At 54.9% G+C, this 26864-nt stretch overlaps 9 protein-coding genes across 9 annotated transcripts; 6 read left to right on the forward strand and 3 right to left on the reverse strand.

Annotated features, from left to right (window-relative positions):
• Nucleotides 1-1069: 1069 nt before the first annotated feature.
• Nucleotides 1070-6185, forward strand: MRS44_002906 (uncharacterized protein; the record flags this gene model as incomplete). Its single annotated transcript, XM_065622996.1, has 6 exons — nucleotides 1070-1477; nucleotides 1531-1557; nucleotides 1613-1694; nucleotides 1759-4633; nucleotides 4704-5990; nucleotides 6050-6185. The coding sequence occupies 6 exons, from the start codon at nucleotides 1070-1072 to the stop codon at nucleotides 6183-6185; spliced, it is 4815 nt and encodes a 1604-aa protein (XP_065479068.1).
• Nucleotides 6186-7259: 1074 nt separating this feature from the next.
• On the forward strand, nucleotides 7260-7655 carry MRS44_002907 (uncharacterized protein; the record flags this gene model as incomplete). The annotated part of the gene is made up of 1 exon (XM_065622997.1): nucleotides 7260-7655. One exon carries the CDS (start codon nucleotides 7260-7262, stop codon nucleotides 7653-7655), a length of 396 nt encoding a protein of 131 aa, XP_065479069.1.
• Nucleotides 7656-7747: 92 nt separating this feature from the next.
• On the forward strand, nucleotides 7748-9649 carry MRS44_002908 (uncharacterized protein; the record flags this gene model as incomplete). The annotated part of the gene is made up of 1 exon (XM_046283871.2): nucleotides 7748-9649. One exon carries the CDS (start codon nucleotides 7748-7750, stop codon nucleotides 9647-9649), a length of 1902 nt encoding a protein of 633 aa, XP_046137017.2.
• A 298-nt stretch (nucleotides 9650-9947) lies between these two features.
• On the forward strand, nucleotides 9948-11012 carry MRS44_002909 (uncharacterized protein; the record flags this gene model as incomplete). The annotated part of the gene is made up of 1 exon (XM_046275244.2): nucleotides 9948-11012. The coding sequence occupies one exon, from the start codon at nucleotides 9948-9950 to the stop codon at nucleotides 11010-11012; it is 1065 nt and encodes a 354-aa protein (XP_046137018.1).
• Nucleotides 11013-11102: 90 nt separating this feature from the next.
• MRS44_002910 (uncharacterized protein) lies at nucleotides 11103-14796 on the reverse strand (the record flags this gene model as incomplete). Its single annotated transcript, XM_065622998.1, has 3 exons — nucleotides 11103-14028; nucleotides 14088-14620; nucleotides 14680-14796. 3 exons carry the CDS (start codon nucleotides 14794-14796, stop codon nucleotides 11103-11105), a joined length of 3576 nt encoding a protein of 1191 aa, XP_065479070.1.
• Nucleotides 14797-15274: 478 nt separating this feature from the next.
• MRS44_002911 (uncharacterized protein) lies at nucleotides 15275-17920 on the forward strand (the record flags this gene model as incomplete). The annotated part of the gene is made up of 5 exons (XM_046275245.2): nucleotides 15275-15323; nucleotides 15380-15636; nucleotides 15684-15817; nucleotides 15869-17786; nucleotides 17840-17920. 5 exons carry the CDS (start codon nucleotides 15275-15277, stop codon nucleotides 17918-17920), a joined length of 2439 nt encoding a protein of 812 aa, XP_046137020.1.
• A 110-nt stretch (nucleotides 17921-18030) lies between these two features.
• On the reverse strand, nucleotides 18031-19618 carry MRS44_002912 (uncharacterized protein; the record flags this gene model as incomplete). Its single annotated transcript, XM_065622999.1, has 3 exons — nucleotides 18031-18118; nucleotides 18182-18956; nucleotides 19012-19618. 3 exons carry the CDS (start codon nucleotides 19616-19618, stop codon nucleotides 18031-18033), a joined length of 1470 nt encoding a protein of 489 aa, XP_065479071.1.
• Nucleotides 19619-20030: 412 nt separating this feature from the next.
• Nucleotides 20031-20627, forward strand: MRS44_002913 (uncharacterized protein; the record flags this gene model as incomplete). The annotated part of the gene is made up of 1 exon (XM_046280777.2): nucleotides 20031-20627. One exon carries the CDS (start codon nucleotides 20031-20033, stop codon nucleotides 20625-20627), a length of 597 nt encoding a protein of 198 aa, XP_046137022.1.
• Nucleotides 20628-21544: 917 nt separating this feature from the next.
• On the reverse strand, nucleotides 21545-23974 carry MRS44_002914 (uncharacterized protein; the record flags this gene model as incomplete). The annotated part of the gene is made up of 3 exons (XM_046270562.1): nucleotides 21545-22308; nucleotides 22357-23130; nucleotides 23242-23974. The coding sequence occupies 3 exons, from the start codon at nucleotides 23972-23974 to the stop codon at nucleotides 21545-21547; spliced, it is 2271 nt and encodes a 756-aa protein (XP_046137023.1).
• Nucleotides 23975-26864: the final 2890 nt, after the last annotated feature.

A 26864-nucleotide genomic window follows, 5' to 3' on the forward strand; every position in this document is an offset into this window, starting at 1 on the left:
ACCTACCCTGATAGTAGGCAGCCACAAACCACAAGCCTCCCCGAAGCAAACAAGAGACGAAACGCATTGGCCTCAAACAGGGAAATATCCTGCAACGAACGATCAAGAGGTTTCTCAACCACAGGTATTTCAACTTACCTCTTCTGTCAAAATTCAGGGTAATGGTGTTGCGCTATGATTGGCCGGTTCTCTGAGCCTCCTTGTGAGGATACGAACGCCTCAATAAGAAAGTGAGAAGAAAAGTTAGAACGCCAAATGATACAATGTTAAACGCAGTATTAAACAGCCTGGCCCTGCATATTGCTGTGAAAAGCCAAAGATCCCTTGTATTCACTGTACTACGTCGGGAGCGCTCAAGGTTGTCCGGTTGTTCGCATGACGGGAATGCGTCACGTGATGCGCATCCACCCCAGACCATCACCCAATTAGGACAAGAGTGGCCCTGCCTTTTCGGACCTCTCGACTTCTTTTCCTGCCTCGCATTCTGAGAATCCGCCCGTCACCTCTTCACCCACGTTACCCCCGTTCCGTCCTCCGATCCCGCCAAGCACCCCCGGTGAAGCTCCCGATACATCTAGATGTTGGTTGCCGCCTGGATGTCATTATTTAATGACTTGTAAGTTTCCCTCGTCCTTCCCGCTCCCCCCTTGCCGCTGCCGCCTTGCTGGCTTGCTGGCCCGTCGCCTGTTGTCGATCCCGCCTCGACTCCTGCCATCTCCATCGCGATATTGCTCCCATAGAGTCGTATATAAGCGATACCGTGCTTCCCTTTGATGGAATCGATGCTTCTCGCTCATTCGGATACCCCTGCGACCCCGTACCCGACACCGTGGCCGCCCAGGCTTCCCAATTGCGATGTCGGGTTTTCATCAGCCTTGCCATCTACAACGCACGCGGGATGCGACAAGTGAACCATCTCCATCGTTGTTCGCGTTTCCGGACGCTTTTGGCACCGTTACTGGGTCGCCAGAGTCGCCTCGTTCCGTTAATCCCTCAACCGCACCTGCTGGCCCAGAACATTGGCTAACATCGTCGCGTCTCTTAGCAGGTAGCCTCTGCCATCGCCATCATGATGTCCACCCCTACTTTTGGGGGTCCTTCCAATGGACATTTATCTCCAGATAATCAAATCAGCATGTCGTTCGATACAGGCGACAACGTAACCGATAGCGACTCCCCTGATGTCCACGATCATACGCTTGACCAACCATCACCGTCACCCTCGGACGATGCGAACGAGACCTCGAATATGGCCCAGGACGATACACACATGTCAGAGAGTGAACCTTCCAGCGAGGACAACGCGTCCGAGGACGGTGACTTTGACATGGAGGAGAGCCTGCCATCTCAGAATGACGACGCGGTTGAGGACCGCGCCAGCTCCACAGACTCGAACAGAGCCTCGAAACGCAAAGCGGCCATTGAGGAGGATGAGTATATCAAGGCCAATCCAGAACTCTATGGATTGAGACGAAGTGTAAGAAGCGAAAAATTTTCACCGCCATCTTCTTGGCTAACCAGCACTTGCAGACTCGACCTCGAGAACAACGTAAAATCGTACGTAGCCATCCCGAATCCATCTCGAGGAGCGTTACTGACCAAGTCGCGACAGGTCGAATCCGATGACTCCGAATCCGAACCTCCCGTCAGCCGTCGTACGGTCAAGCGACGACGTGTAGAAACATCCCGTCCTTGTAAGCACCCCCTTTCCCCTGATTCTACTCGATCGTTGCGACTCAGGCTAACACGGCCACCCAGCTTCCAAGATAGGTACACCGACATTACGAGCGTCAACAAACGACTCCGACTCCGACTCAGACACATACGGTGGCGCGCGCGCCAAGAGCCTCCAGAAGAAGGCTCGGCTGCAGCGCGAGGCCCAGCCTTCTCTCGCATACGCCGAAAAGCGCTGGTCAAGTCGTCGCGCCGCGCAGGTACAACAAGGAGCTTATGAAGAGAGCGACTTTGACGAAGAAGAAGACGAGGATGACCTCGCCCCTGCCAACTACGTCGTTGACTATGTCGACGATTCCCCATACGTGGAAAAAGTAGTGCGGTATCGCCCGATAAACGGGCAGGACTTGACCTATGACATGTCCAAAGGTGATTTTGAATACTTCATCAAATGGCAGGGCAAGTCTCACTTGCATGACACCTGGGAAACACTCGACGACCTTCGCAATGTTCGCGGATTTAGAAAGGTCGAGAATTACTTCAAGAAGTTCGTTGACTACGAGCTGGACATCCGCTTTGGCGACGACATTCCTCCCGAGACCAAGGAGCAGTTCTTCCTTGACCGCGAACGAGACGACGAGGCCTACGAGGATTACATCAAGGTTGAGCGAGTGGTTGCCACAAGAAATGGCGAAGATGGCGACGAGTACCTTGTCAAATGGAAGGGCCTCACCTACGAGGAATGCACCTGGGAAGCTGCAGCGGACATCAGCGACATGTTCCAGGACCAGATTGACCAATACCTTGACCGTGCCTCTCGTTCATGGCAGTCGGACCGCAAGGAAACCAACCCTGACACACGGTCAAGGATGGTCAAGTTGGAAAAGCAGCCCGACTACATCGTAGGCGGCGAACTTCGGTCGTTCCAGCTGAGAGGTCTTAACTTCCTCTGCCTCAACTGGTGCAGAGGTAACAATGTGATTCTCGCCGATGAGATGGGTCTCGGCAAGACAGTCCAGACCGTGTCATTCCTCAGCTGGCTGCGCAATGCTCGCCACCAGGAGGGCCCTTCACTTGTGGTTGCTCCTCTCAGTGTCATCCCTGCTTGGTGTGATACTTTCAACACTTGGTCTCCAGACCTTAACTACGTCGTTTATCTGGGACCTGAAGATGCCCGAAACATCATTCGCGAGCACGAGCTACTCGTGGATAACAACCCGAAGAAGCCCAAGTTCAACATCCTGGTCACCTCGTATGAGTTCATCCTCCAGGACTGGCAGTTCTTGCAGTCCATCAAGTGGCAAACCCTTGCCGTCGACGAGGCGCACCGTCTAAAGAACCGTGAATCACAACTGTACAGCCGCTTGGTGAGCTTTGGTATCCCGTGCAAGGTCTTGATTACCGGAACACCCATCCAGAACAACCTAGCCGAGTTATCAGCCCTACTCGACTTCTTGAACCCGGGCAAGGTGGACATTGATGAGGATCTTGACTCTTTATCTGCCAGCGATGCGCAAGAAAAGCTTCAGCAACTCCACAAGGCTATTGCTCCTTTCATTTTGCGAAGAACCAAAGAAACCGTCGAATCCGATCTTCCACCCAAGACTGAGAAGATCATCCGCGTCGAGCTGTCAGATGTCCAACTGGACTACTACAAGAACATCCTCACTCGCAACTACACTGCCCTCTGTGATGCGACCAACGGTCACAAGAACTCTCTGCTGAACATCATGATGGAGCTCAAGAAGATCAGCAACCATCCATACATGTTCCCAGGTGCCGAGGAAAAGGTGCTTGCTGGCAGCGTTCGCCGCGAAGACCAGATCAAGGGCTTGATTGCCAGCAGTGGAAAGATGATGCTTCTTGATCAGCTTCTCTCCAAGCTCAAGAAGGACGGCCACCGAGTCTTGATTTTCAGCCAGATGGTCAAGATGCTTGATATTCTTGGTGACTACCTCTCTCTGCGAGGGTACAAGTTCCAGAGATTAGATGGAACCATTGCAGCCGGACCCCGACGCATGGCCATCAACCATTTCAATGCCGAAGACAGCGATGACTTTTGCTTCCTTCTCTCGACCAGAGCAGGTGGTCTTGGTATCAACCTGATGACTGCCGACACTGTTGTCATCTTTGATTCCGACTGGAACCCACAGGCCGATTTGCAAGCCATGGCCAGAGCCCACCGTATCGGCCAGAAGCGTCCCGTGAACATCTACCGTCTTGTTTCCAAGGAAACAGTCGAGGAAGAAGTTCTTGAACGAGCACGCAACAAGCTTCTGCTTGAGTATCTGACGATTCAGGCTGGTGTCACGGACGATGGCAAGGCTGCATTCAAAGAAGAGCTCAATAAGAAGGGTCTCAAGGTCGATGGGCCCTCTTCATCTGAAGACATCCAGATGGTCTTGAAGATGCGTTCCTCCAAGATGTTTGAGCAGAGCGGCAATCAACAACGCCTGGAGCAACTCGACATCGACTCGATCCTCGAGAACGCCGAAGTTACCAAGACCAAGGTTGACGACAAGATCAACCTCAGCAGTGGCGGCATTGATTGGGACAACTTCATGCAGATCACGGATGTCAAGGTGGATGACATTAATCTCGACTGGGATCAGATCATCCCTGCTGAGAAGCTTGCCGAAATCAAGGCTGACGAAGAAAAGCGGCAACACGAGGACTATCTGGCCCAGGTCGCGGCTGAGAGTGCTCCCCGAAGAGCCGCTATCAAGAGCCGCAACAGGGAAACTGATCGTGCTGACCGGTTTAAGAAACGGCAGAAAGAACAGCGAGAAAAGGAAGAGGAAGAACGACAGGCCCTGGTCGCGGACCCCAAGAGGCCTTTGACAGACAAGGAGCAGCGTCTTCTCATCAAAGCCTACTTCCGATTCGGCTCAATGGACGACCGCGGTGAGGAGATTATCAGAGAGGCCAAGCTCAAGGAAAGAGACCAAGACTACGTCAAGTCGGTTCTTGATGAATTCATCAAAGCAGCCAAGGAAGCTGTTGATGACAATTATATCACCATGGTGGAGGAAGAGAAAGAGGCTTGGCAAGACACTCACCAAGAAGGATCGCAAGGCTGTTCTGATTGACTTTGGCGAGCTAAAGAAGATCAACGCCGAGACGGCCATCGAGCGGCCCAAGCAACTTCAGCTTCTCCGACAGGTCATCAACGGGCACAGCGACTGGCGAGCGTTCCGCCTTCCCGATGCCACCAAGGCTGCCAACTATTCTTGTTCATGGGGTGCTAAGGAGGATGCCATGCTCCTGGTTGGCATCGACAGACACGGCTTTGGTGCTTGGCCTCAGATTCGCGACGACCCTGACCTGGACATGACGGACAAGCTCTTCCTGGAAGAGCATCGTGTCGAGAAGAAGGAGGAGCGTAGCAAGGCCAATGACAAGATGAAGGCGCCTGGCGCAGTACATCTTGTTCGTCGATCTGAATACCTGCTCTCAGTCCTGCAAGCGAAGCACTCGAACGATCGAAGTGTGCAGCGAGCCGTGGAGAATCACCACCGAAACAACAAGAAGCATCATCTTGTCAATGGCCACCGCGGAAGTGCCACTGCATCTCCTGCACCTCAAGCCAGCAAGAAACATCGCGACCGTGATCGGGATCATGTTCATGGCGACCATCGGTCACGCAGCTATGCCGACGAGCGTGGAACTCCAAGGCCCGACTACAAGCGGAAGCATGTTTCCCATGAGGACAGCCGGAGCCCCAAGCATCGTCGGCTGGATGATCACCGTCGATCTGGCAAGCACGGCGACGATAGGGACAGAGCTGAGAAGCGTCGACATCGCGATGATGATGATCGAAGACCTGAGAAGCATCGTCACAGCCACGGACATCGTGACGAACGACGTGGTGACCGGCATCGTGATGATCGTGACCGCGAACGCGACCGTGACCGAGAGCGAGAGCGAGATAGAGATCGTGACCGTGAGCGGGATCGTGATCGTGATCGGGACCGCGAGCGAGAGCGTGACCGCGATAGGGATCGTGTGCGCGAGCGACCCCAAGAATCTCGCCCTCAAGATGAGCGCCGAGCCAAGGCTCTTCGTCGACTGGATGAGCTTCGGCGAATCGGTGACAACAAAGACCAGAGGGATAAGGATAACGATGCCATGATCTGGTTCCTCTTGAAGCCCGTCAGAGAAAATTTCGAAAAGATTCTGTCAACCACCAAGGACAATGTCAAGTCGAGCAAGGAACGAGCCTCCATCTTTGGAGTGGAACTGGTAGTTATTGGCACATTCCTGGACGAAAAGTTGCCGGCTACTGCTGCGGACGAGGGTCTCAAGAGCAACTTTTGGTGAGTACAGCTGCGTTGATACAGCCTGACTTGTAACCTGGACTAACATATTTGTTTAGGGACTTTTTGGCAGCGTTGTGGCCAGTCGACGACACCAGCAAGAGCGTGACAGGCAAGCGACTGAGTAACATGTACCGAACGCTGCACTCTCGCAACAAGGGCGGATCCAGCTCGACCAAGACCAACGGGGCCTAATGAATGGTCTCATCTCTCAGAAGAGACCTCAGCTCAGCACGACAGGTCTTTAGAGACACTTGATTACGAAGGGAAGGTGAATTGTGTTTCACAGCAACTCAACATAGCATGTTTGTTTTCAGCATGGTTTTGGCGTTTGGTTGTACAGATGGATGGCATCATGTTGCACGCAAGTACGTGGAGCGGAGAGGCTAAGATCATACCCCGTTGCATTATAGGACCTGTGGTGGAAGGAGTTGTCGCTGCTGCTATGCTATGCTATATGGCCAAGCTTGGCCAAACTGATACATACGAGGACAGGCCTTGCCTGGCTGCTAATGAGCATGCCTAGCGTCTCTCTTACCGGAGCAGGCTGTCTTCTTTTTCTTGCTTTTTCTTCTTCTTTTCATGCAGCACGACCTAGAGGCAGGCAAGCTATCGGACTCACAGATGATGTGATGGATCTGGCCAACTACAGAGGGTCGATGAATGGCTGCTCACTGCCAGGGATGAAAGGCAGGCAGAGCAGAGGCGAGGCGAGGCGTACAGGTGCAAACGAGCCCTTGTTCTTAGATGAAAGATGTTTACAGGGCCTGTGGAAAAAAAGGGGCAGGGCCAGCAAGAGGCTTCTGCTCGGTGGCATAGATATGGTTGAAGCTATAAAGTACATGACAAACCCGCTGCGCCCTTGACTGCTTGAATGGTGACGAAGTGTTGGCTACTATCGTGAACTGTTGATGGGGAGAATGCCAGGCTGTGGCGGCTGGTACACTGCTTGACGCACGCTTAGAGAGCATTTGTATTGTAGAAAGGCTTTCCACCACTGGCTGCAACTAGGTTTGGGCAGTAATTGCTTCTGGTCTGTCTTGTGTTGCATCGTTGCCCTTCTGTCACCGCGGTCGGCCTCCCGCAGTATCTCGGAGCCAACCACACAGCTCATCATGACGGATAAGCGCTTGCAATTAATCATGATTGACTGTGTTGGGACCTCTACGCAAGCCACAGGAAGGTTGAAACTTGCTCGGTTCTGATGAAGGATGAGCCAAGGTCTGCGGGAAACTCCCCTTCGCCAAACATGATCATTCGAACCATGAGATGGAGATGTCCGGCACAGATTTGGAAGCAGACTGTGCCCAGAACATTGCTCTTCTTTACTATCTCGGACAAGTCGCATCACACCCTCACAAGAACCTGACACGGCATCAAGAGGCAGATGTTGGCTGGACCATCTCCCTCAATGATGAGAAGCACCTGGCGACTACTCTTGGATTGCTGTCTGCAATAAAGGACGACATTAGAAATGTGACAGCCGTCTGCGTCGAGGAGAGGAGACCTGGACTGGTTGTCATGGTTGCTGCCAACACCAAAGAAACTGGGCCTTTGTCACCATATCTGCAATGGGTGAAGGAGGGATTTGACAATGTCTTTTCCCTACTCAAAGATGCCTCAAGGAGTAGTCAAGAGTACCACCCTGGGAACTCCCTCTACTAACATAAAATTGAGGCTCTCGCGAAAAGCTTGAAGGCGATGTGTTTAGGGCCATTGTGTCAATGTGTCGCTGGCGGATCCTGTCGAGAATCAGGATGATCAAACCTGAGGACAGGCCGACAATTCAGAAACTCTTGGGAGAAATCAACACAGCAATCGAAAAGTCTCCACAGAGACCGGATCGTACGAACTTCATGGCACTGAGCAACCAGTTGTTGTCTGAGCTGGTCAAGTACCAGGCTGCATTCACGCCTCCAAGAGGTGATACTTGGACGTTAACCAGGGACGAAGAGCTCGAGTCTATCGTTCAAATATGCTACGAGTTTTCCGATATGCCGACGGTTGGCACCATACTTCTCAAGGACATGAACAGCATGAAACCGCATGTTAGCCCGAGTACACGTGAGGCGGTTCTCAACATGATCCGAAAAGTGGGAAACTACAAGAGGGCAGCGACGACACTGGTGAAACTCGCGAGACGGTATGAATGTATCCGTCAGGCCAATACCCTCTCCGTGGTGTTGGACTCCTCGGCGCTTGTCCAGCACACTCCAACACAGCGTCCTAGTCTTCCGGCTATGCTGGATAAGCTGAAAGCTCACCACGGTACGAGTTGGAATACCGAAAAGGTGGTCAGAGAGCTTTCAGGTTACCTCGGGAGCGAGTCTAAATGCTATAAAAGCCAAATTGACCCGCTGATGCGTTATCCGAGAGTTCATGCTGAAATGCAACTCATCTGGTATCTCGATCAACACAAGGGCCCGACGCCTCCAAGGGTAATTGCCTCCAACAAGGATGCTTGCTATCTCTGTAACGCCTTCATTACATTCCACGGAAAGTACAGCATCCCAAGAACCCACGGGAGGATCTACCCCGGCTGGAGACTGCCATCTAGCGGCCTGCAGGACGTGAAGAAGGGCTTCACTCTGGAGTTAGAGCGCTTGGCGGTGGCCAAGATTGACCGGATAATCAAGAAAGGGACCGAGCGTATGAGCTGTCCGTTAGAAAGCACCGTTCCATCAGCTGCCGTATCAGGACTGTCGATTCTCACGCAACAGGCAGAAGGATTGCGGGAAACGGCCGAAGGCTCTGACAGCGACGAGACGGTTGTGCCCGAGCATGGGACTGAAACCTTATGCCCTCAGGGACAACAGGCAGAGGAATGTCTTTCCTCGCACCAGGGAAGCCCTACCGAACAGAATGGTTCTGAAAAAGGGGAAGAGGCGGTTCTAAGCCACAACAAGGTTGAGAGCAGTGCAGAATTCAGGTCTTCGCCCAAGCCCGCGTCTTCACCTATGCCTTCACTCACGCTTTCGCCCAAGTCTTTACCCAAGTCTTTGTCCAGGCCTTCCTCTTTACCTAGGCTTTTGTCCAGGCCTTTGTCTTTTTCTAGGCCTTTGTCGCTATCTAGGCCCTTGTCTGGGCCTTTGTCTAGCCAGGAGCCTCAACAGGTGCCAGCAGACGAATATAAGGATGCCGGTAGGCCTTCTACACCAAAGGCTCAAGTTTTCCAATCTTCTGAGAACTTGCATCATTCAACAATCGAGACAGACGCGGACAGCAACCCAAGTGTTGGATATCGGTTGAGCCAGATTGTAAGCCCGGAGACGTACCAAACACACCTTTCAAGCATGTCGACTCCTGTATCGCTGGGTAAGAAACCCTGCAAAGAGAACGAGGTTGGAGATAATGAAGCCTGGAGACAAGTTGAAAAGGGTCGACGAGAAGTTGTGACCCTGCCTGATTCCCTCGAGTTATTTGTCGAGTACACGACAGGATCCTCGAGCACATCGCAGCACCTCAGGTTCAAGGCGAGGCGGTTATCAGAGGAAGAAGCGGCGGCAGTCTTGGATGAGGGTGCCACAGTGCATAATTTGACAAGCCTGGGATACGAAGAGATCAAGGTCAAGTCCAGTGGTGGCATCATGATGAGGGTTGGCGACCAAGTCTTTGTTGCCCATCTCGACGAGTTTGTGGCTCCTACGCATGCAACATGATTTGTGTGTAAGTGAGGCGATCTGGATGTGTTGTTTGCAAGAATCTTTGCAGTTTGCTAGATAGAGTCGCCCGTGTTTGGTGTCGATTGTGTTTCTGTGGATCCGTGGAGCAAGCATCATGATTGATTGATCCGATTCATCACCGCCTCATTTTCAACTAATCTGATCATGTAACGTCCACCAGCAAGAGCACGTGGCCATATTCATTACCTACAAGTACGAGAAGAATATCCAAACTATTTCAGAATCTTTAGCTAATTCTCATCAGAAATACCAATATCCTTCACACATATTCATCATGGCCGCCGCATACACCCGTGAGCGTCACATCGCCGAGCTCGCAGTCCTCAGAGCCTCCATCCTCACCAAAAAGGTGCTCTCCTCCGTCAGCGGCATCTCAAAGGCCGACGCCTCGCCCGTCACCGTCGCGGACTTTGCCGCCCAGGCTATTCTCATCAGCGCCTTGACCAAGGCCTTCCCCGGTGACACCTTTGTCGGCGAGGAGGACTCTGCTGCCCTGCGGAGCGATGCTGCGCTGAGGGACCGCGTGTATGAGCTCGCCTCTGGGGCGCATCTGGAGAGCGAGGAGGATGAGGCGTTGCTGGCGAGTCCGGCTTCGGTGGATGAGATGCTTGATTTGATTGATCTTGGAGGTCGTGGTCAGGGAGGAAGAACTGGACGCTTCTGGGTTATGGATCCTGTCGATGGTACGGCAACCTTTCTACGAGGCGAGCAGTACGCCGTTTCTCTGGCCCTGATCGAGGACGGCCGAGAAGTAGTCGGCGTGCTGGGCTGCCCCAACCTCAAGCCCGTAGACGGCGTTCTCGCAGAGACAACTGTCGACAAGGAGGGACTTGGTCTCATGCTCTCAGCTGTCCGAGGCCAGGGCGCAACAATCCGCACCATGAACTTCAGTGGTCTCGAAGAAGCCCGCCCGCTTGAGGGTCTCGACAAGGCCTCAAGTCTTTCAGACGCCAGAATCGTCGACTGCTCCTCGAGCAAGACGTCCCGGCACGACCTGATCGCCAAGCTCGCCGCCTCGTTTGGAGCAGTGTACCCCAACACCGAGGTGTGGTCGTCGCACATCCGGTACGCCGCCCTGGCCGTCGGCGGAGGCGACTTCCAGCTCCGAGTTCCCTCATCCCCGGACGTCCGAATGTGGATCTGGGACCACGCCGGCGCTCAGCTCGTCTTGACCGAGGCTGGGGGTAAGGTCACGGACCTGGACGGCAAGACCATTGACTTTGGAGCTGGAAGGGACTTGAATCAGAACCGGGGGCTGCTTGCGGCGAGGGGAGGTGTTCACGCCACAGTCCAGGAGACATTGGCCAAGATTATGGCAGAGGATGAGGCCTCGCGTTAGGCATTGATAGAAACCATAAACAAAATTGCATATATAAAAGGTGTTCTATTTATCCATCGTTAAATCTCGCCGCCATCATGTCCATACATGTTACATCAAGCTGCTCCGTCCCCCAATCTCCATGCTGCCCTGCCCGTCCTTCATCTGCCCACTCCTGCCCACCACAAACTCAGTGTAGATCCTCTGCAGCCGCGTCTTCTCCTCGGAGCTGATACTCGCCCGTGTGTTGTCGAGAGCCTTGATCAGGTGCTCCCACCCGATCACCACCTCCCGCTGTTCACCAGCCGACGCCTTGGCGTCCGCGTTTACCACCGCCGCCGGGGCACCGTGCACCTGCTTTGCCTTCTTGCGCGCAATCTTGATCTCATCCAGCTTGGACAAGATCGCCGCATTCTCGACGAGCGCCGCTGACTTGCTCTTTGGGGTCGGCTGGTCCGAGAGCTTGGCGTCTTCTCCGTAGCGGAACTGCACAAAGCTAGGCGTGCTGTTTGGCTTTCCACCGACTCCGTTCGTACGCTTCGATGTGACTGTAGGGCCATCCACGTCTAGCACGTCATGGATCGCCTCTAGCTGCGCATTCGACACGAGCGCCTGCAGATCGGCACCTGAGAAGCCTTCGGTCCGTCGGGCGACATCCGTCAGGGGACCGTCGGATTCGGTCAGCTCATCTGAAAGCCGGACCTTCTGGAACAGGGCCTTGATAATATCGACCCGATCTTCCAGGGACGGCATGTCGCAGAGCAGGGACTTGTCCAAACGACCAGGACGGAGCAGAGCCGGGTCGATCAGGTCGGGTCGCGAAGTGGCTGCCAGAACGTAGACTCCGGACAGTCCCTCAGCACCGTCCATCTGCGTCAGAAGCTGGTTCACAACACGATCCGTCACACCCGTAGAGTCATGTCCTCTCTTGGGGGCGATAGAGTCAAACTCATCAAAGAAGAGTACACAGGGCTTTGCTGCCTGCGCTCTGTCAAACAGGTCACGCACACTCTTCTCCGAGGCTCCGATATACTTGTTCAGAATCTCGGGTCCTTTGACACTGATAAAGTTGAGCCCGCACTCGCCAGCCACAGCACTCGCAAGGAGAGTCTTGCCGCAACCGGGATATCCGTATAGCAGAAGACCAGATCGTAGTCGTAGAGGGCACTGCGCAAAGATTGGTGCGTACTTGGTCGGGTACTGCAGCGTCTCGAGCAGCACCTGTCGTGTTTCTTGAAGGCCACCGATCGACTTGAAGCTGGTCGAAGAGCTCTGAAGAGTCACATTCCTCAGTGAAGCCGGTGTGAAGCCCTTCAACGCCTTGTCAAAGTCGGTTCTGGCGAAATGGACAGGCCCAGTGGAGTTTGGTGACTCGGCAATCGCCCGGATGATGGCCTCGTTCCTCGCTCGAGAGACGAGCACGCTGATATCACCAGGCATATATCCATCCGTAGAGCCCGCAATATCCAAAAAGTCGAGATCTGAATCCAAAAGGAACCCGCTGGTCTTTGCTGGCGGGTTCTCGCGGCTTGTATGACTGGCACCGTCCATCCACGCGCCGCTGTCGTCTCCCATGCTGCCATCAGCAGTCTGCGGTCGACTCTCGTCGCTGAACTGGGTTGCCGCCTCTTCCGCCGTCATGGCGTCTTGCATCACAATAGACTCCATCACTCGCCGCCTCGCCTCCTTGTCGGGTGCCTTGAGCTCGATGATTTCGCGCACAACATGGCCACTGACAACCACATTGTTGATCGACTCCTTGCCCTCAGCTGTTGCCAGAAGTACAACACCGCTGTCTCGTGTGCAGTATTGCCTGACGATCGAACCTAGAATCTCTCCGACCTGTCTGCTCCGCCCATTGTCGTTTCCAACTTGGAGCTCCGTCTCCACAGGGCACAGCTTATCCAAGTCATCAAGAATAACAACAGCCTTTCCATTTAGTCGCGCGCCCCAGCTTGCAGACATGAAAAGGCGGTTGAGGGTTTCCTTAATCGTCGAGATCCTTGTCTCGTCGTTGACAAGCTTCCGGCACGGGTAATACAGCGTATGGAATAATGATTCTTCCCGCAGCTTCTGAGCCAAGTGCCTCGCCACACATGTCTTTCCTGATCCCATACCTCCGGTAAGAAGGACTGACGATAGATGCACAAGCTGAGACTGGAGGTTGTCTAAGAGCGAGTCAATTCCCACGAGAAGTGAGTCATGGGTAGGCTGTCGCTCGAAGCCGTCCGAGTCAGATATCCATGATGGCCGAGGGGTAGGTGGCTGGAAGTCGATGGCCAACTTGGGGTCAAGGCCCATTACCCAGTTCGTCGCATCCTTTTGTTCTTGAAAGTCTGCGCCGTAGGTGAACTTGATGATGCCGCCCTCCCAGCCTTGAGGTGGATCAAGGCCATCGTATACGCCCATAACAGCACCGTCCGTCAACGGTCCTTGAAGGAGTCCATCAATGCCTCGCGAGGCATTGTAGATCTGACGGAATCGCCTGGCAGATTCCTCCTTTTCAGCCTTGGATTCACCACCGAACCGAAGACCCTCGACCGTCTTAGTGCTTGCAGCAAACGGAAACACCTTGACCCCTTGAACCGGTCCTTTGGGCAGCTGTTGTGGTGCCGCCTGAAGCTTCACGACGCCACCCACCATACCGGTACACCCAAGGGTTGCACATAGAGGCGACGAAAGAGCAACTGTCTGGCTATTTGGAGGATCAATCCACGATCGCAGGTGGGCAATCACCTTTGACGACGCAGTCATGCCGGCTGGAGCACCACCTTCTTCCGGCTGGGGCTGTAGAAGGCCTGCAGGCTTAATGACATCCACCACGACATAGTTGACCCCCTTAAAGGCATCGCCCAGCAGGAGGTCGCGGTCAACCCAGACGCTGAAATCCTGGGCAAGAGGTCCCTCGTCGAACCATTCTTCACAAGACTTCCTGTCCACACCACGGAGAAACATGGTAGGCTTCCGCTCCTCCCTGGTACTCCGTCGGCGCACAGTACTCGTACCGCTTCGCTTGGATTTTGAGGTGCTCGCCACGCTGCGATGGTCACCAGAGCTTTGAGAACTCTTTTGCCTTGTCTTCGGCGCGACGATGACTTCGGCATCGGGGAAATCTTTGCAAACGGCGAGTCTGCAGGAGGAACAGGATCCAGCGACAAGACTTTGATATTCGCGGTCGATGTTGGGGAGAGATGCAGCGTCAATGCATGAGGAGCGACGGGCGTCTCGCCGAGTTTGAATGAGGGGTTTGGGAGCGCGCGAATCTGGGAAATGAGGTTCAACTCGAGGAATGTCGCGTGAAGTTCAATAATCTCCCAGTCTTCTGGCGTAAGAGGTTCAATGTTGATGGTATGCGCCAGCGGGGGATCGAGGTGGACGGTGGCCATGACCTTCTGACCCTCCGACAACCCTATCGTCTTGGCAAACGTTGCATCAAGCTCGACTAGTTGAATATCTTGATCGCGCGAAGATCCTCTCGAACCATTGAATCCATCACGCGTAGATGGCGGCGCTGTCCTCCTCTTGCTGGGCATGCCGGTCCATCCCACGAAGACGGACCGCTGCTGGGAGCTTGTTCCACTCGATGCGGCATCTCGGAAGCTGAGTTCGACGACGACGTTTTGGACTGGCTGTGAATATCAAGTCAATACGCTGTCGAGTCAAAAGGGGGCTGAAGGCAATTGCTCACAGTGTTGACATTAACCAGGAGCGAGACCAGCGTCGAGGGGAGGTTGACCAAGCAGTTCTTGAGGTGAGCCAACGAGATCTCCGCCGACACGGACTGCGCATTCTTCTTGGGAGGCATGATGTATCGCGTAGAGGATTAGAATGCAGCCAGCATCATTGCCTTCGCAGGAAGAAAAGGTCGAACAAATGTTGTCTGTCGAAAGAATTCGGGGACCTGGCGCCGAAAGCACCTCCGACCTGGACTCCGTTCCCGTCCCGCAGCCGAGGCAGCTCACACGTGCTCGGGTACTTCCCCGTTCTTCCCCAGCTTTCTTCTGTCCTGGGCAGCGATGAGGGACCCGTGCGCTCCTTCTTGCTTGCAGCAAAGCCGACGCTGTGGCGCAGTCCCATTAAACTCTGCATGTGGCGGTGCAGCCCAAAACGCGAAACGACGCGTTGGTTCAGCTGTTCGCGTGGAAGGTCCAGCGCAACCGCCGTTGCCCTGCAGCCCGCCCCAGCCCACTCAATTTGTGCATCGCGATCGCATCTCTCCATCTGCATAGCTTCACAACTTCCCAGCGCTCATCGACTTTGCCTTTCGCACAAGATACTTCACAATGGCGCTGCGCGAGTTCAAGGCCCCCGTCAGCTACGAGAAGCAGCAGCGTGAGGATTCTTTGAGGCCCAAGCTGCGAAGGCGACTGGCACTAACAACCATCCAGATGCATTCCAAGACTTCTTGACGGGTTACAAGACGTCGGCCGAGCAGACCATCACAACAGCACTCGGAAACATCACAATCGGCGAAGATGACCTTGACGATGATTACGACCCTATGGACGAGGACAATCAGGATGGAAACCGTGGCCAGGATAAGGAGCGCCGGCGGGCCCCTCACCACAAGTACAAGGATATGCTTCAGCAACTGGCAGACCGAGTAATTGACGAGGCGACAATCGATCTCGATGATCTAGCAATAGTACGCATTCCATGCCGGATTATCAACCACCACTAACCATGTTGCAGTGGGAGAATCAAGCATTCGACAGCGACGACAGCTTGAGGCTTGTTGACTCTATCGAGATGAACACAAAACACTACGTCGAGATCGTCTCGAGAGCTGTGGATGCGGTAATGCCCCAGCCGAGCGTGGATGTGACGTAAGTTACTGAACCAAGTGGGAATGAGCCATACTGATCAGCCAACGATAGCTTCAAGGATGATGTCCTTGATGTGTTGATGGCGCGACGACAAGCCAGAAACCGAGAGCTCGACGAGGCTGCTGAGCGTGACCCTACAGTAGAAGGAGACAAGTTCCCTGCCGAGCTCACCCGCAGGTATACCCTTGTCTTTAAGCCCAGGTCGGGCACCTCAAGCAAGCCTGCCAAGGCTTTGGCCGTTCGGCAAGTGCGCGGCGAGCACCTGGGTCATCTTATCACCATCCGCGCTATCGCCACTCGAGTTTCCGACGTCAAGCCAATTGTTCAAGTCAGCGCATACACTTGCGATAGATGTGGTTGCGAGATCTTCCAGCCTATCACCGACAAGCAGTATGGTCCTCTTACCATGTGTCCCTCAGAAGACTGCAAGCAGAACCAGTCCAAGGGTCAACTCAACCCTTCCTCGAGGGCCTCAAAGTTCCTCCCCTTCCAGGAGGTCAAGGTTCAGGAGATGGCAGAGCAAGTCCCCATCGGTCAGATTCCTCGAAGTCTTACCGTCTTCTGCCACGGCACGCTTGTCCGACAAATCAGCCCTGGTGATGTTGTCGATATCTCGGGCATTTTCTTGCCTACCCCTTATACTGGCTTCAAGGCCATGAAGGCTGGACTCCTCACCGACACATACCTCGAGGCCCACCACATTCTTCAGCACAAGAAGGCTTACAGTGAGATGATTGTCGATCCTACGCTGGTCCGAAGAATTGAAAAGTACCGCCAGACCGGCCAGGTGTATGAGCTTCTCGCCAAGTCGATTGCTCCGGAGATTTACGGTCACCTCGATGTCAAGAAGGCTCTTCTCCTTCTCCTGATCGGGGGTGTGACAAAAGAGATGGGAGACGGTATGAAGATCCGTGGTGACATCAACATCTGCTTGATGGGTGACCCTGGTGTGGCCAAGTCCCAGCTTCTCAAGTACATCTCAAAGGTTGCTCCTCGAGGTGTCTACACGACGGGACGTGGAAGCAGTGGTGTCGGTTTAACGGCCGCCGTGATGCGAGACCCCGTCACTGACGAGATGGTCCTCGAAGGCGGTGCTCTCGTCCTTGCTGACAACGGTATCTGCTGCATCGATGAATTCGACAAGATGGACGAGACCGACCGTACTGCCATTCACGAAGTTATGGAACAGCAGACCATCTCCATTTCCAAGGCTGGAATTTCCACTACCCTCAACGCCCGCACCTCTATCCTCGCCGCCGCTAACCCTGTCTACGGACGATACAACCCTCGCATCTCGCCTGTCGAGAACATCAACCTCCCCGCCGCGCTCTTGTCTCGATTCGATATCCTTTTCTTGCTTCTTGATACCCCTACACGCGAGACGGATGAGCAGCTCGCCAAGCACGTTGCCTTTGTGCACATGAACAGCCGACACCCTGATATTGGTACCGACAATGTGGTTTTCAGCCCTCATGAGGTGCGATCATACATTGCTCAGGCTCGAACCTACCGACCCGTTGTCCCTGAGTCAGTGTCAGAGTACATGATCAAGACATATGTCCGCATGCGAGACCAGCAACAGCGTGCTGAGAAGAAGGGCAAGCAGTTCACCCACACAACTCCCCGTACTCTGCTCGGTGTTGTCCGTCTGGCCCAGGCCCTGGCGCGATTGCGTTTCAGCAACGAGACCACTCAGGATGATGTCGATGAGGCGTTGCGACTTGTCGAGGCCAGCAAGGAGAGTCTGAATAGTGATCTGGGCTCTGGCCGAAGGAGTCTCAACGCCACCAGCAGGATCTTCAACCTGGTCAAGGGGTTGGCTGACACTGGTGCCTGCCGTCCTGACGATGTTGGCGATGACGATCTCGGCGTTGAGCTGAGCATGAGAAAGGTCAAGGAACGAGTTATTGCCAAGGGTTTCACTGAAGACCAGTGGCTCAACGCCCTGGAAGAGTATGCCGAAGCTGATGTGAGTTTACCACTACCCAGACCATTAGGGTCAAAACTAACATTACTTGACAGGTCTGGCAAACTGCTGGCAGTGGCACGAGACTTGTGTTTGTCACAGTTGATGATGTCCCGGATGATGATATGGACTTTTAAGAAGAGCATGACGTGTAATAGGAAGAGGCATCTGACGTAAGGGCCTGGCGTTCTGGCATATTAGGTAGATAAGGATAGTCTGCTGGTAGATCTTTGTCGACAATGAGAAACTATTGATGAAGCACATGGGGCACCATTTCTGAGTTGATGTTGGAGAGCGCAGCATTGGCCAGCAAGTTACTTGGGAGGTTGTTGGAGCTGATACATGTTTTGAGGTTTCTACTCAGACACCGATATTGTACATTTCTAGAATACATTTACAGTCTCATCTGCATCAAGGCTGCCCGCTCCATCTCGCCCACGATGCCGTGGCCTCCCACGGTCCACTTCTCCGAGATGGTCCTCGAGTTCAGCACGTTGCGGAAGAGGCCGCTGGCGCCCCAGTACTCCATCAGGGACCGGGCCTCGTCCTTGGTGATGCCCTCGAGCCGGAGCACCCAGCTGTGCCTGAGAGCATCGTACACACGCTCGTCGTACCCGCGCTCGTAGGGGTTGGGCTTGGGAACCTCGCGGCCCGCCTGGCCAGCCTCGAGCTGGGAGAGGACGAGCTCCTGCGAGGGGTGGCGGTGGGCGTTGTTCGCCGATGTGACGCCGATGACGGCTCCGCCGTTGGGCAGGGAAGCCTTGCCTGAGAGGGCATCGACAAAGAGACGCACAAGAGCGAGCTCGTGGGAGTGGACCTCGTTGAAGGAGGGGTCCCGGTAGTCGCTGATCTTGTTAATGTGGGAGAGGCCGTCGAGGGCAAAGAGCACGGGGGGGCGGCCGGGCAGGGTGAGCTCGGTCCAGAGAGCGAGGAGGGTAGGCCAGGCGTACTCGGCCTCCTTGGCGCTGAGGGCGAGGTCGGCGAGGGTGGCGCCCTGCTTGAGGTTGGTGAACTTGGACCAGTCCTTCTCAAGCTGCAGCTTCTCGAGAGCTGTGCGGTTGGCCCGGTAGATGCTCTGGATCATCTTGAGGCAGTAGACTGGCTGGGCGAACTGCATGGGCTCTGTGTCGGGGATGGGTGAGTACTCAGTGTTGCCGTTTGTCAGATCTTGACCTTTTGAGTAGTTAATATCATATTTCGATAATATGTCGAGTCATTGTCCTCTTACCCTCGGGAATGTGGAACACAACCCAGTTGTTGAGAAGTGCATAGGCCATGGCCTGCAGCATAGTCATGCTCTTGCCAGAGAGCTTGCTTCCGGTCAAGACGCACTTGAGAGCCTCCTTCTTCTCAGCCGAGGCCTCGAGCCTCTTCATCAGCTCAACCGTCTCCTTGCGTAGTAGCACATGCGGTCTCCGGAACAGGTTCCAGCTCTGTGTCGTCTTGAAGGCCTCGAGGGCACGGAGGTGATCCACCACATTGTCGGGAATGGCGAAGACCTTTCCAGCACTCTCATCAAGTGTCATGTTCTTCTGGTCCAGCGAGTCGAGACCCTCGACTGGCAGGGCGCTGTTGTTGCTGAGCTGGATGCGCTTCCGGAAGGCCTTGCGCTCGCCAGGGTTGGGTTTCCGGACGGGGACGATATTGGCCTTCTTCTTGTAGGCCTTCTTGACCTTTTGCGGGAGGTCCCGGCGGCTCTTGATGGGCGGCGGCGCGGCGGCGGCATGGACTGCGCTGGTGGTCGAGAATGGGGCGGCGAGGATGGGCTGGATGCGAGGAGCCCGGGGAATGGCCGCCGGCCTCACGAGGCACCGGAGCGAGTGGGCGGACGCCATGATGTTGGAGGGCCTCGGGGTATATGGGATGGCAGGCAGGCAGGCGTTTTATCGTGGCATTGGCGCCAATTGGGCCGGTTCTGGGACGCTCTTCTCGCGGGGTTCGTCTCGAGCTGTGAGGTTCAATGGGAAAATCTCGAGGATTAACCACACACCCCGGAGCTGGACAGGGGTGGTCGGTCTGTACTTGTTCTGATTGGCCAGTAAGCCGCTGTGTCGGAAAAACCCTTGTCCACCGCTCCGACGTCAATCTATCTTATCAGTTGGAAGATGTAGAAAAAAAAGTTACCAGAGCCAGCAACGACGAGAGGCTGGGTTTGCGACAAGACATTCTCCCGATCTGAATACTCGCATTTCTCAACGTCCAACACATCCCATCACCCCAATCGCCACCCATACATCACCATTCACAATGGCGCTCCCCAGCTCCAGACCAAAGCTGCCTGTCGCAGTCGAAAAGCCCACTCCCTACACCTTCGACCTGGGCCACCTCCTCGCCGAGGACCCCAACCCCGTGGACCTCGACAAGACCGACCTCGAGCAGTCCCTCGCCGAGCTCGCCCGCGATGGCGCCCAGTCCCTCATCAACCAGCTCCTGACGACGTGCCCCCTCAGCTCCACCCCGGAGGGCGTGCTCCTCTCCCTCCCCGCCCCGAGCACCCGTCTCCCGCGCGAGAAGCCCGTCCCCGAGGCCAAGCCCCCGACAAAGTGGGAGCGCTTCGCCGCCAAGAAGGGCATCAAGCCCAAGACGCGCGAGCAGCGACGCAACCTGGCCTACGACGAGGAGTCTGGCGAGTGGAAGCGCAAGTGGGGTTACAAGGGCCTGAACAAGAAGGGCGAGGACGACTGGCTGGTCGAGGTCAACCCCGAGAAGGAGATGAACAGGAAGGAGGGCACCAGCGTGAGGGGCGACGGCCGGAGGGAGCGCAAGGAGAGGGTCAAGCGCAACGAGCGCATGATGCGCAAGAACGAGAGGAATGCCGTCAGCAAGTCCGGCAAGAAGAAGTAGAGAGATGGCATATCAAGTTGAGGGTGATGGAGCTGATATATGGCTCTGCAATTGCTGCTGTTGAGCATAGACGGCGTTCAGGATTGGCGTTACGAATCGGCATCAAAAAGCTAGTTACACACACAGAGACAGTTCGGGTGGGAGGTTCAAGACAATCGACTTGTTTGGGTGGAATGAACAAGAATCCACTTGCGCCCTTTCATTTATGTGCTATCTTTCTTTCCCAATTTCTCGAAACTCCAACATTATATCATCACCCCTTCCTGTACATGACTCTCGCTTTCGTACATGATCATCTTCCTGGACTCTCAAAATAGGAGGATGCTCAGAGACTAGGAAAAACAACAGACTGCCAGACTTGGCCATCTACTCCCCAGTCTCATATCCTCTTTTCCCGGCTTCTTTTCAAACGCGAGATCGGTTGCGTGTCCAACCCTAGAAACCCAGATTAAGCAACAAGATAGCATGTTCGAGAACCAAATCCACAATTGCGAAAACGCTAGGATTCCAAACCCAAGATTCCCCGCGAGATGAAGGGCAGAAAAAACAACCCCCAGACGATATCCTCCCTCAAATGCATTCATGGGGTATACCAAACAAACAGTAGAAAAATAAACAGAAACAAAACTTTACTCGCTCCGGTACGGCAGGAGAGACCCTCCCAAGACTTGTCGAAAACCTTGCTTCATCTCTCCTCGCCGTCACCACCAAGTCACTCTGCGGAAACGCCAGCGTCCGGAGCGATCAACCAGAGTACAAGAGTCGAAAGGCAGAAAAAGTCGTAAACGGCATGGCATCGTAAATCGGCTGGTGCTGAACGCGCATAGATAATCACGGGCTCTATCGTGGGTATCGGCATGAGAAAAAGGTGATAGCAGGCTCCATCCCATCGCGTTCAGCGAGTCAAAGGATGTCTTTTAGAAGCCGAGGGGTGACAGGGGCATGATGGGCGACAATGGCCGCATCTCCCTGTTATCCGCTGAGCTCCTGCCCACCTCACGGTCGCGGTCGCGGTCGCGGTCGCTATCCAGGGTCAGAGTAGTCGAGACGATCGACGTATTCGAGATGATCGAATTGTTCGAGACGACGCTTCCGTTGGATGGCGATATTTGGAGCTGCTTCTTTTTCAGCCTTGGCTTCTGATCTCCGGGACTGATGCGTCCTGACTGTTTGCTGCTGTCCGAAGACGATAGTTGTTGGCGTTCGATCTCTGGCTCTTGAGGCCTGGGCTTTTGCGGTTCGGCCAAGCCTCGTGGAGGAGGCTGGTCAAAGAGCATGTACTCTTCTTCGATGTACTTGGCCTCGTTCTTGCATCCTCGCCAGCAGTCGCGCCAGTCGCACACCAGGAACTTGAAGCAGAAGGCGTCGATCTTCATGCATGGTTGAAAGCAGATGCAGAGATTCCTAAAATCCATCTTGTTCTTGTCCGAGTGAGCCAGGAGAAGACTGAGGTGGCACGTGATGGCGAAGAGCAGGTAGTAGTTGAAGGGCGAGAGATTCGAGAGTTCTTCGATCAGCAGTTCAGGCACCTCTTCCGACCCAGCACACTCCCTTGCTATCCGGTCTTGGGCTGCCTTGGGGAACAGCTCGTCGGGCAATTCTCTAAGCCAGGCCTTTAGCATCGAGCCGATGATATTGATGTCGTACAAGTCTCGCTCGTCAAAGAGGTTAACGTCATACCCTGTTTCATGTCAGCTGAGGTCTTGCAGTACTGATAGAGAATACTCACGCTCATCAAACTTTCGCTGCCACTTCTTGATCTGCGGCCCGCTTCCCGGGACACGGTACAAACCTTCCACCTCACATCCCTTGTAGTTCAAGTAGTCAATTGCTCTCCAAGGGAAGGCAGGCATCCAGAACTCGGTCTTATCCCTAGAGTCCTCGAGTCGCTTAGAGATCCTGGTCAACCGGGTCTGCTCGACCAACGGCAGGTTGATAACCTTGAGTTGGTAGTGTTCGTCATCCACTGCATCTCGGTCCGAGTCCCTTCCACGCCCACCTTTTCCGCCAAACAAACGGTCACTCAGCATACCGGCTGCACGTGTACCGGAGCTCTTCAGCCCATTGAGGAAGTTTGAACCTCCATTCTCGTTCAAGGAAGAGGGCTGAGTCTTTGATTCCTTTTCACGGTGGCCTCTCCTCGTCGAGGACGAGTCTCTCGGCGCGCGATCTTCGGATCGATTCCGGACGGCGGAGCTCATCATGTCTCTAAACGATCGGTCGGGCCCCAGAGGAGCGGTCTTTAGTGGAACAGAGTTGAGGTACAGCTCGGGCTCGTTGCCTTGTCGAGGCGATGGAACGGGGTTCAGCTCGGGGCTGGCGTCTTCCTTGTCGCGATTGGATCTGCTGCGGTTCAAGATGCCAAAGGGCTTTGTCTTGGCCTTCTTTGTGGATGACTGCGGTGATGCGGTGTCGAGGTCGCCGGCAGATGACAAAGACAGGTCACTTCGCAAAGGATCGGCAGAGACGGGCTTGTGTAGGGAGTGGTCGGAGTAGCATGGATCTGTTCAAAAGCATGGTGTCAGCGGCTGGCTGCGAACCTGGGCTTGCGCGGGTGGGCCAAAGTATATTGGACCACACCCCTCTCACGAAAGTTAGATCCAGATTTACATACCTCCTCCGTGTCTCGGTCGGCTAGATCCGTCACTGCCCCTCGACATAATCTGTGCTCTCGTCTCTGTGGGGTTGCGGTTGCTGTTGTTATTGTTGTTGTTATTTTGGTGGTGGGCATGCGGCTGATACTGGTTGGTGGCCTTGGACTGCTTGTTGAAGTGAAAGAAGCCGTTCTTGGATCCCTTCTTGGGGTCGCTTGTCATGGGCCGCTGCGGCGGGTCGGGTCGCGAGGTGGTCTGGGGATTGGAGAGTGGAGGAGGGGGAGGTTGCTTGTTCAAGGTAGAGGAGATGGAGGGATATGTCGAAGGAGGGTCCTCGCGCGTGTGCCTGAAGGGCTGCTTCTGGGAGGAGGGCTCCTCTCTGCTCCTCTCGATAGCGACAGCGACAGCGGCTGTGGTTGGCGAGGGCTGTGCTGTGGCTGTTGCTGTTGCCGCTGCTGACGAGGACGATGAAGTACCGGTTGCCGTCACAGCCGCCAGAGCTGCAGTTGATTGTGACACTTTCCGGTTCTTGACGCCTTGGTTCCTCAAGGGCGAGAATCGACTATGGAAAGGAGAGGAGCGGGGGGACCGGGGCGATCTGGACTCGGCCGGAGACACGCCTGGGGAAGTCGTTTCAGCAGCTGGCGGGTCGCCCTTGTTGTTGCGTGAAGCAGCGGCGTCAGATTGAGACTGAGACGGAGACGACGACTGAGACGGAAGCGCCAGCGGCTGCGGTGCCGCCTTGCGACCCATTTTGGAGCCCTGCCTGCTGGCGGCGCAGCCTCCAGTCGCAGTCGCGGGCCTGCTTCGCGAGCGAGCTCTGGGCTGGGCCTCTGCCACACGAGGGGAGGCAGTGTGGGCAGAACGGAGCTGGAGGGTCAAGGGCGGGCCAGGGCGGCTACCGATTGGGGTTTGGGGGTCTGTTTCTGGTGGTCTCGATCTGCGGGTCGCGGGTCGGAGGGAGAGCTGCGGAAAACCGTATGGAGGCGACTAGAACGGCAGGCGGACAGGGCAGAGCGCAACGGACGTGGAAGATTTGACGATTGGTGGCAGTGGTGAAGGTGGTGGCCGCGTCCTCTTGTCTTGGTGGTGGTGGTGGTTCTGGTGGTGGTGTTGGGGTCCGTCAGGGGCAAGCGGAGAGCATGGGGCAGATTCGAATCGAGTGAGCGGGCGAGCAGTGCAAGACGACGAGGAGAAACGAAGCCGGGATACTCTCTCGAAGGTTTGAAGGGTAATTAGAGGCCGTGTCCGTGTCGGAGCCCGAGCGAGTCCCTTGGTCTTGGTCTTGGTCCTTGCTGCGTTGCGCTGCGCCGAGTTGGGCGTTGCTGAGCTTTAGCTTTCGAATTACTCGATGAACTCTGCTGCTTTTGTGAGAGATTGGATCGTGACAGGGTCTGTCAGTGCCAGTGCCAGTGCCAGTGCCCGCGCGCCAATACCAATGCCAATGCCAGTGTCAAAATGCCCGAGCCCCAGCCTCAAGGCGAAGCGCACCTACGCACGCAGGCTGGCTTGCTCACAAACTGTCGGTGGCCCCGAGAGCGAGAGCGTCCCAATCAGCTGGGTAACAGTCCGTGCTGCTGACCGCTCCCTGGTAGCAGAGGAGAAATAAAAAGAGGCAATACGGCACAGAGTACGAGCGTGTATCAAGCCAATGTCAGGTATCAACAGGGCATTGTCAGCATGGAAGCAGGCGTGACAAAGGCCAAGCAAGGAAGCAAGCAAGGGCTTGGAGGGGGGCCAAAAGAAGCAAGGGACTGGATGTGGGATGAATGGATGTGGGACGTTGCACGGAAAAGAGACCAGGAACAAGGGACAAGGAGGAGAGGATGGATGGAGATGGAGACTTTGCTAGGGGGTTGATTCTGACTCTGCAGTAAGGCTAGAGGCAGGCCAGGCACTTGGGAAGGGGAGTCGGCCGGGGCATTAACGGGCACCGAGGAGTAGCAGCAATCCAGTGTCGTATCGCGTATCACACCTCTATCAATATTCATCACTCGCAATAACGACGCCGTTATTAGCTCCCCCCATCCGGCTCGGGCTATTTGGACTGACTGAGCGTTGCGCGGCCTCTATTGTTTGGTTGCGGTGTGAATGGTGCTGGTGCTGGTGCTGGTGGGTGTGAGCTGGCAGCTTTTGAAACGGCCTGTCGCACACTAAAAACCAGTGACCATCAGAAAAACACCCGACTCGACCAAGCACAACTCGGCAACCTGGAACAGCCCGCCCCGGGCAAGAAAAAGACGATACATGCGCAGTAGCTTGAGAAACTAGCATCAATAACAAACAACACGAGAACCAGCAAGCTCTGAGGCCCTCCCTGCTGCACCGAAAATGTGGGATTTGGGCGTCGACCCAGGGGTTCAGATGGATCTCTGGATGGCACTGAAGCCACGAGCTGCCACTCATCGCAAGAGAGTCCTGTCAGTCAGTCAGAGAGCCGCCCGGTGTCTCGTGTGCCGCTTGCCTCATGGACCAGGTACCAGGCCCGTGAGTCTAGATCCTGGCTTTCCCGCCCAGGTGGGTGAAGGGTTCAGTCGACCTCTGGAGGTTGCATCCTCAAATAGGAGGCCAACTTTATATTGTATTACACGAGATGCATGTGGTCTCTGATTACTGTTGAGATGCTGTGTAACATGCAGTCCTGTTTCTCACCGCGATCGCCATCTCATCGTACTATACCGTCGTCTTCATGACCAGCATTGCATGTGTTGATTTCCCACACTCGCGTGTCTCAGAAGAACCTAACGATCTACTCACCCCCCTGCCAACAGCCTGTGCTAAGCCTAATCAACTGCCTCTCCTGGCATTCCCCTGGCATCGTAGCCCAGCGACTGGTTCCCGCCAAGGGGTTGAAAGAATACATGGGCAGCCACTAATTCACTTCACTCTCTGGATAACTATCCCACGATGCTTATAGTATGTTCATAATGTCTATAAATTAAAGTGTTTCTAAACATTAGCATTCAGTCATATCACCTTCTCCCGTCCTCTCCCTTCCTTCGACGTAACCCCAGCCCCGTCGACGACTGCCCCTCTGCTTATTCTTACACCCACATACCAGCGTCCCGGGGTCACGGCCCAGTGCCTGAATGAGTGGCAGAAGTGGCGCTGCTAGTGGATTGCTGAACGGGCTTCTGAATGGACTCTTGGGAAATGGAACATGGTCAGAGCTCTCTTTGACTGCCGTGGTCCCTCCCGCTCAGTGCCTGAAAGGCAATTTGTGAGAACGGAGCCCCCTGCCTCTTGATTGAGTCTATTCTCGAGGGCGGCGCCTATTGTGCTTCCTTTCCTTGGAGGAGGCGCAACAGCTCGGGGTTCTCGGTGGCGGCGCTTGATCCTCTTTGACCTCCCGTCAGTCCCCGTCTTCGGCATGCCGTCTAGCCGCCCGCAGAAGTGCCACCCTGCGCCGCCTATGCTCAGCTACGTCAGTTTGTTTGTTTATACAGATGCAGCATGGTACATAGTACAGTTCATAGGTATCCGTAAAAGTCGGATGGCTTCAACGCCGCCGATAGGAGGAAGTTGGGGAGGATTCTGTATCAAGCAGATGTCCGCTGTGGGCCGCCGTGAGCTTGCAAGCCCTCTTCTTCGTACGATCATTTCCCGGTCCCAGACCGCGTACGTGTGTACAATTACGCCTAAG

The sequence above is a fragment of the Fusarium solani genome (genome assembly GCF_023522795.1).
Source record: "Fusarium solani strain SB1 chromosome Unknown bctg00000001, whole genome shotgun sequence".
In the NCBI taxonomy this organism is placed as follows: Eukaryota; Fungi; Ascomycota; class Sordariomycetes; order Hypocreales; family Nectriaceae; genus Fusarium; species Fusarium solani.